Source organism: Leptonychotes weddellii, chromosome 8 (genome assembly GCF_054177405.1).
Source record: "Leptonychotes weddellii isolate Sample4059 chromosome 8, ASM5417740v2, whole genome shotgun sequence".
Lineage (NCBI taxonomy): Eukaryota > Metazoa > Chordata > Mammalia > Carnivora > Phocidae > Leptonychotes > Leptonychotes weddellii.
Window position 1 is genome coordinate 39,753,691 of NC_138376.1, and position 9,256 is coordinate 39,762,946.

The 9,256-nt window shown below is 42.8% G+C and overlaps 1 protein-coding gene across 1 annotated transcript in view; it reads right to left on the reverse strand.

The window, feature by feature from the left end:
• PKHD1 (PKHD1 ciliary IPT domain containing fibrocystin/polyductin) overlaps positions 1-9,256 on the reverse strand; it is a 321,184-nt gene that overhangs the window by 274,160 nt on the left and 37,768 nt on the right. The window contains exons 23-27 of the mRNA XM_081828411.1: positions 6,731-6,858; positions 4,266-4,450; positions 3,471-3,593; positions 2,158-2,263; positions 1,149-1,424 (exon numbers count right to left, since the gene is read on the reverse strand). Of these exons, the coding sequence (XP_081684537.1) occupies positions 1,149-1,424; positions 2,158-2,263; positions 3,471-3,593; positions 4,266-4,450; positions 6,731-6,858 (818 nt within the window). The remainder of the gene's footprint in view (positions 1-1,148; positions 1,425-2,157; positions 2,264-3,470; positions 3,594-4,265; positions 4,451-6,730; positions 6,859-9,256) is intronic.

A 9,256-nucleotide genomic window follows, 5' to 3' on the forward strand; every position in this document is an offset into this window, starting at 1 on the left:
AGAAATGAGCTGTTCCTTTGAGCAATGAGTCTATGGCAGGAAATGCTGCTTTAAAAAAAAAAAAAATGTTCTAAGCCACCATTCTTTGACCAAGAGAATAAACAATGACACAAATCCAAGACATTAAAGAAAGTAGTTTTATGCTCTAAAAAATCATACATTAACACATATAAGTGTGAGTTTTCCTGACATTCTTACAATCTGGCTGGGTTGTTTTTAACTGGTTGCATCCCTCAGAAGGCATGGAGAGATCCCTGGTTTCCATGGCACTAACCTACAATCCACGGGGTCAATGTCGGTAAGACCCACTGCCTTCTGTCTACTGCCCACTCAAATAGTAGTTGGCTTTGCATGCTAGCCAAGTATCCAACTGTACATCAGTCCACAAACGATTGTGTACATAAGGCCTGTGCTTCATATTTGCAAATGTTTTTACTTTTCAAGGTCCTTTCCCACCTGTTGGCTCATTTTAATCTCACACAGAAGTAGGAAGCTTGTGAGTCAGGCATCATCAGGCCCGCTGCATAGCTAAGTCAGCAGGGCGGCATAGAAGAAGCAGGAGGCTGAGCTTCTGAAAATCCCAGTTTGCAGCTAGCTCTACCTTTTCCCATTGGAAAGCCTTGGGCCAGTCACTCTGCTTCCAACCACCATTACCTCATCTAAAAAAAGTGGATAATAATTCCATCTTTGGAGCAGCTCTAGGCATTTAGGGAGTGCGACTGCCCAGATGAGGTACTCAGTAAATGATACTGTGCCCATCATCATCGTTATTAGGAAAATGCATCCCATAAAAGTAACTGAAACTCCTAAGGTCACATATCTGACTTTCGCAGGACAAAAACCCAGGCACATGTCCCAACTCCCAATCTGGTGTTGTTCCCCCTGGACCGAATTGTCCCAGTGCCTCAGTAACTGACCCAGTTATGCCTGACACCCTCAGCCAACTATGATCCTTTATGGGGCAAGCGACTTCATTTAAGGGCTCAAAAGTCTGTAGCTCATTAGACAAAATTGCTGATGGCAGAAAACAAAAAGCTGTGACTCGTAGGGGATATAGAATTTATCACGTGACAGGACTAGGTTCCTCATATCGGCAAGCATGCTAGCTTCAGAGGGTCAGATGCATGGTGGGGTGCTCCCCAGCTTACCAATCTCTGCAGCTCTGGAAGGCTCCACAGCATCCAGTCTGGGCTCCACGCTTAGGAAGAGGGCTTCTCCACTGGCGTTGATGGCATGACCAAAAGGTCTCACCACCATGGAGAGTGGGTGCATTCCGACAGGTAGCAGGTCTGTCTGACAGACCACGTTCGTTTGGTTTGAGAAAAGAACTTTGCAAATCGTGTTGTTCACTGTAACCTCCAGGGCCTGGGGGTCACCGGAGAAACTAGTTCCAAAAATATAAACCAGTAGGTTGGTGTCACCATCTTAAAAGAGGGGAAAAAAAAAAGAAAAGAACAAAGTCATCTCTCAGTGATGTAACTCCATTTAAGAGAACTCTGTCTAATGTCAAATGTTCATTCCCTCTCACCTTCCCCTCCCAAAATTCAAGGAGTTGAATGCTGACTCAAATATTGGGCATCTATATTTATTATGGCAGTATACAGCCCCCATCTGAAGTTTTCTCAAACTAGGAATAAGAGATCACGAGTCAACTTTTAAAAAATGAAAAACAATCAAAATAAACAAATTTCAAAACAAGGGACAAAGAGAATAAAACATTTTAGGTGATCAAAACTCCACCTGTCTCGGGGCACCTGGGTGGCTCAGTCGGTTAAGTGTCTGACTCTTGGTTTCAGCTCAGGTCATGATCTCAGGGTTGTGAGATTGAGCCCCATGTTGGGCTCCCTGCTCAGCATGGACCCTGCTTGGGATTCTCTCTCTTCCTCTCCCTCTGCCCTTCCCCTGCTCAGGTGTGCACTCTCTCTCTCTCTCTTTCTCTCTCTCTCAAAAAAAGAAAAAATGCTCCACCTGTCTCCATTTCAAACCATAACCATATCATTTAGATTGAACAAAAAATACACTTTCTGCTGCATCACTTAACATCCACCCCATGAATTGATGCACCTTCTGTCCACCCACCACCAGGTACATGGCCTCTAACAAATCACTCTGAGTCTGAAGTTCATGACTATCTCAATGCCAACTCACAAATCATACCAAGGGAATACCACACAGAGTGGACCTGGGGAGTGGACCCTTCAAGGTACTGGAAAGAACAGGAACCTGAGCAATGGGCTGGTATATCATTCACTCGCACAACCACCTGAAAAAAATGCAGAAGAATTAAAGGCAAATGTATGCATTTCATGTGCTCAAGAGTATTCAGAAAGCACTTGTGAAATGTGCCCAAATTAACCTGTTTAATGACTCATTTTTTTTTTCTTCTATTTCTCAGTTACAAACCCTAATGAGTGATTCAAAATATGTTAGGCTTTCTTAAAATGACAGTTGTTTTGCTGAAACCTAACATTTCTACAATCAAATATGCTAAATCTTGAATAAATTTCCTCTCTGTAGTAAATTTAATAAAATTCAAATTGCCCAAGGACTTTTTATCACTCTAGATTATATTCAACTGGATACCTGTGAAAAGTCCTTTATTTGCTGGTACATGCCAACAAAGTAGGCACCTTCCTTCCATTGTACTACGTGGATATGCACCTGGAAAACAGTGTACTTGGGCATTTGGTTTGGGGTCTTTTTGTCCTAGAATGGTAGGTCCCCAATAAGAGACTGCATGAGTCTTCCTCTCACTGTTACTAATGTTAATCTGGTGGAACTCTACAATACTTGGAGATGGGGAAGGTGAAAAAAATAGGACTTGTTTGATGCTCTACATATAAAATATGGATTAAAAGCACACACTATATTTATAATACTGTTTGCTTATGGGGGGAAGGGGTGTGGGGATGGCACGAAGGCATACATGATAAAGAACATTTCAATTTTATCTCTAGTGTTTTATTCATAAACACACACAAAACATAATCTGTCAAAATACTGGCAATTATTAACCTTTGGTTTGGATACCCAGGTGTTGGTTACATTATTCTTTATAGTTTTAACATTTTAAATTTTCTCAAATTAAAAGCAGATGACTTATAACAGGAATATGGGCAGACGGAAAAGATAAAAAGACATTTTAAAGAGATAAGGCACTGACTTAGCTCATTTACTTTCCAGTGCCACTGTGTGGAGGTAATAAATCCTATGTAGCTACAGAGGTTCTCCATTTTTGGTACCATAATAACAGCATTGATAATTATAATAATAGGATGCTGTGCTTACAAAGTGCTTCTATTTTCAAAGCGTTTTTTATGCACTGTGGAAGTAGAGAGAGGACAGGCATAACTGTCTCTGTTTTATGGATTGGAAAACTGATCCTTGAAACTGGTCCACGTTACATATCCGGGAGGGACTGAGACACCTGGAAGTGGTACTTGCACTTTGGGCGGTCCATCTGCTCTCACCTGAGTGTGCTGGTTAGCAGTAACCAACATGTCTCCAAATATGGGTCCAAGAAAAACTCCACCATCATACACCACCTGCATGGTTGCAGCAGGGTTCACTCCAGTTAGATTTGCATCAGAGACCTGAAATGGTTATATTTCTGGTGAATTCTGTCACGGAACAGACATCTAATCTAATAGAAGTCTAAATCTCATGATAAAGGGTCTTTTCACATAAAGGTAAGGGGAAAAGTGCTATGACTCTCATCCATCCTCCATCTCCACCCCAATATTTTGTTTGAAAACCAGATGACCCATAATACCATATAACGGGGATAAAATTTTATCTTGGGTTTCATTTTATAATAACCAAATGCTAGATGGTCATTAGATTATTTTTTAAAACCCTAAATATGCAAGAGCATCTGGTTTTGTCATTATCCAGAGACAGCAAATCCTTTTTGAAACTTCCTTCTGCTGTGCCATCTGCCTCCATGATAATCTAAGTCAATCACATCTGCTTAAATTATCTAATAACAGATGTAGAATTATTGTATGGTGGACACTGACCAACAACTTCTACCTACACCGAGTTAGGGAAGGAGATGTTGGGTTTAAATTGCTTTACTAGCAATTTAATGTATGAGATGCAAAACATGCCTTGAAAACTTCCCAAAAGAAGATCACTGAACCCCTTTACTTGAATATTCCAACAAAATTAATAATTCATGATGGTTTTCACTCATATAATTCTGATTTTTTTTTTTTTTACAAAATTGCTCCCAGACACCAAACCCACACCACTACCATACATACCCTCATGAAATTGGGCAAATCTCCAACTTGGGTGGACCAGGAGAGGGTCCACACATGCTCATAGCAAGACTTCAGCTCCTCCGTTACAATGAGGTCAGTGACGTTGAGGTACCTGGATGTAAGGCTATCAGCATTGTTCTGTAAGAGCTTGCGAAGGTGACTAGCGGATATACACACGGGGACATCTGTGGGACAAGGTTTTGATATAAAACATACAAAATACTAATTACTCCACTGCATGAGGTTTCCTCATCAAAATAACAGAGAAAAAATGTCAGGGTGTCCACTAATTATACAGGAGACCCTCAAGTTCAAAATATGCCTTTGAGTGAAACCCCAGCCCAGTTAACCATGTGTTTCCTAAGGCAAATACAAGGAGAGGCCTTTTTATATTGTGATACCTTTAATCAGTATCCCATCTTATAGCAAGCAGAGAGCATCATCACATCAGACAAAACCATCTCCACTGTCAACTCCAAATATACACTCCAGACACCCTGGTAATGCCTGAAAGCCTTATGAAATAGTGGGTTTCCCCTGGAAAACTCTAGCTGGCCCTGAGAACAGAGAAAAGTTGGCCACCTTTCATAGGCAGTTGGGGGAGGTACATAGCACCTGGCGCCCATAAAAGCTTAGCCAACCCAGCTGAGGAATGTTGGCATTGAACTTCGGCTTCTCTATTAGAATTCTTTTAAGCCCAACCATCTGCTTCCCCATTCCACAGCCCCACAGAGAAATAACAGCCCTCTGTGCTTAAGCCCTGCTCGTGGTTGAACTCTGGTTCTTGCTTTACCGAAAGTTTCCATTTCATTAGCTACTCCCGAAAGCCCTGTAAGGTGGGCCATGTAGGTATCCTAATGCCTACTCTAGAGATGAAGAAAGTGAGACCCAAGGAGATTCAGAAGCTGCCCAACCAAGAGAGACGGGTTTACACTTAACCCAGAATGCCTTCTAATTCCTCAAGGGTCTTCCTCTTGAATTCCACACGGCCTGGGAGTGTTAAGAAAATACCACTGTATTTCTAAAGTGCAAACAAAATTCTCCTCCTTTTAAAAAAGGTTGCTCTACATTTAGATAATTTGAGGCCATTACCATTTCCAAAGGCCAGGTTAAGGCTGACTTTCCTGGATTGTTTGGCAGTGGTGTGAAGGACATCACAATAGAACATGGTGGCAGGAAGAGGATCTACAGACAGGTTGCAGCTCATGAGAAGGGAAGCATGACCCACGGATGGACTTCATAGACACAGGGCACTGTTGGCCCTCACTCACCCATTTATCAGACTCCAGTAGCCCACAGCCTTCAGTTTGTCCTAAGTGGCCCTATTAGGGTAAAAATACCATTCCTCCCACCTGAGAAGATTCTTGCAAGCCCAGCCATCTTTCTTCTTGGGAGGGCAGAAGACTTTTGGACCATGTGCCAATTTTTATACAGCCACCCTTGACCTCTCCTGAGCCTCCTTTCTGATTCTCCTAGGGTTTTACCAAATAAATGGTGTGATCACTTCTATTCCTTATCCTCTGTGAAATGTGTACATTCTTAGGGATTTAGAAAAGGTTCCACACCACTGACATCTGAAAGCTCTTTCTACATTGTTATGACCACTAAAATTCTCAATAGCATATGGTGTCACCATGGAGTTTAACTTGGAAGGGCCAAGGTTACCATAGAAATTGGCCTAGGAAACTCCAGAGAGAATAGGACTGACCTGATAATCAAATACCCAAGTTCGCATCCAGACCCTGCCATCAACTATTTGTATGACCTCTGGGCAAGCTCCAGTATACTGGGCTCAATGGTGGCCTTCCGAAAGATATGTCAATATCCTAATCCCTGGAACCTATGACTATTTCCTTATAAGGCAAAAGAGTGTATATTACCTTATATTGCAGAAGATGTGGTTAAGAATCTTGAGAGGAAGAGCTTATCCTGGGTTATCCAGGTAGGCCCTAAATGAAATCATATGTATCCTTATAAGAGAGAGACAGAGGAGGTTTTGAGACAGAAGAGGAAGAAACAGTGAGACCATGGCAGCAGGAGTGGGAGTGATGTGGCCACGGAATATGAGCAGCCACCAGAAGCTAGACGAGCAGGGAAACAGATCCTCCCCTAGAGCCCTTGAGGGGGAGTGGGGCACTGCTGACAACTTGATTTTAGATTTCTGGCCCCCAGAATGCGAGAGAACAGATTTCTGTTGTTTCAACCCACCAAGGTTTCGGTGATTTGTTACGACAGCCCCAGGAAGCTAATCCACTCAATCTCCACATCTACAAAACTAAAAAGTTGGGATCGTATTAACAATGATATGGTATTGTTATTGTCCAGATCTTTAATTTTAAGAAGGCCACGTTCAAAATAGCTTTAAGACTGTCACCCTGCCTGACAATCTCTCAGGATGCTGTTTGCCTGGGGATGCCCCTAAAAAATGGAAGTGAGACATTGGTGCACTCCAATTGCCCCTTTACCAGGAATCACTGTGGTAGGAAGTTGGATGCGAAAGTATCCTCCTAGAGGTGGACTTGTCTTCTGGATCCTCTGTGTTGTCACCTGGACCAATCCGGATCCTTCTTCTCCTCCTTCAGTGGACACAGAGCTGTGGCATGTCAAAAACAAAGCCTTAACCACAGTAACCATCCAGAAGTGCCACTCTAGACAGAATTTAACTCCATCTCAAAGACCAGACAGTCGGCCATGTTTCCTGGACACAATCTCAACCTCCCAAATATCGGATATCCCTGTCCCATCACGGCAGAAGAAGTGCAGTGTAAATATTAGCATTCTTTTTTAAAAAAAAAACATTTTATTTATTTTTTTATTTGAGACAGAGAGAGAGAGAGAGAGCACACAAGCAGGGGGGAGGGGCAGAGGGAGAAGCAGACTCCCCACTGAGCAGGGAGCCCGATGCAGAACTTGATCCAGGGCCCTGAGATCATGACCTGAGCCGAAGGCAGATGCTGAACCAACTGAGCCACCCAGGCGTCCCAGATATTCTGATTCTTATGGAATGTTCCACCCTGCCCCTGCATGGATCCTGGGAGCATAGGGACCCAGAGTAAAAAGTGATGACTCCGGCCTCCACAGCTCTGGCCCTGAAGCACAGAGTGGACAGAGAACGTGGTATTCTCTAACCCATTCATATCATCAAATGAGCAGTCAGTGCCCTGTTCCACAGATGCTTCCCCACTCTGTATCCCCACCTGACACACAGGCCACTCCTTCTGGCCAACTTCTTAGCTGATGCCCGTGTACAAACACACTGCCTGCCTAATCTTGCTTTTAATACAATAAATGGATCAAATAAATCATGGAATACCATGAGATGGAATATCATTCAGCCAATGAAATCATATTTTAGAAAAATCATACCATTCCCCCTCAATGATACGGGGAAATATTCAATTTAGGCCATTAGGTGAAATGGGCATGTTGCCAAATATAGTGTGTAATGTGTGGTCCCAATTTGAGGTTTAAAAAGTAAATATATACATATATATGTGGGTATATGTATACAAAAACTGCTTAGGAAAAAGGTAGTTAGAATATGGATCCAACATGTCAGTAGAAGTTATCTCCAAGCAGAGGGATTATGAGTGACATTTTATCTTCTTCTACGTCTTTTTCTGTATTTTCCAAATTTTCCATAATGAACATATATGATCTTTATCAGTATTAGGAACTACATATTGATGGGGATGCCAGGGTGGCTCAGTCAGTTAAGCGTCTGCCTTCGGCTCAGGTCATGATCCCAGGGTCCTGGGATCAAGTCCCGCATCGGGCCCCTTGCTCAGTGGGAAGCCTGCTTCTCCCTCTGCCTGCCTCTTCCCCTACTTGTGCTCTCTTTCTCTCTGACAAATAAATAAATAAAATCTTAAAAAAAAAAGAACTACATGTTGATGTACATAAATATAACTATACAGAAACAGAGTGATACCATCTGGGTTGAGGATGAAGCTAGCAGAGACCAGTCCAAGGGGGTCCTGTCTTGCTGAGGCGGGAAGCTCCCAGAAGGAGTTAAGGGACTTGAGGAAATATCAGAAAGGAAGATTGCCAGGACCATTCTGTTGTGGTCCCAAGTCAGCCTCTAGCATTTCTGAGTTAAAGTTTTGGCACTTGGAATGCAGGACTGCAGGCTGGCTAATATGGCAGCCCCCTCCACCACCTCAGCTCCTTCATTCCTTGATTCTGTTGATGGTTTTTACGTCTTTCCTGCCCAGCGGGCCATGGAACACTAAGTCAAGGAGAGTAGACCCCAGATTCAAGCTCTCTGCACTTTCATATACCATCCCAAGCATGGTAGGAGTAGAACTCATCTTGGAACATGTTAGAAAAAGATGGAAAGAAAAATGTTAAAGGCAGAACATCTCAATTCTTTCATTCTATTGGGGTTTAAGTGAAAAATGAAAAGAACGAATTAGAGCACACATGTGTTCCAGAAGTTGGGAGGAGCCTGATCCTTAGTTACTGCTGTATAAACTGTGGCTGGACTCTTGTTGACTATTAAGAAGCAACGCTTATGGGCCTCTGGTGCCATCTGGTGGTAAGTTCTTAGAAACAGCTGTTTTTTGTTCCTTAAGTATTTCATTCACCTCGAAAGATTCCAATAAGATAAATATATGGGAAATGGAATGAGGGAAGTAAAGAGAAAACATTGGTAATGGGAAGCGCTGAACAGCGTAAAAATACAACTACTTTAAAACAAATTCACTAGAAACAAGTTCTCAAAGCGTAGTCCCCAGACTAGTAGAATCAGCATTGTCTGGGAGCTCATTAGAAATGCACAATCTCGGGCGCCTGGGTGGCTCATTTGGTTAAGCGACTGCCTTCGGCTCAGGTCATGATCCTGGAGTCCCTGGATCGAGTCCCGCATCGGGCTCCCTGCTCAGCGGGGAGTCTGCTTCTCCCTCTGACCCTCCCCCCTCTCATGTACTCCCTCTCTCTCATTCTCTCTCTCTCAAATAAAAATAAATAAAATCTTTAAAAAAAAAAAAAAA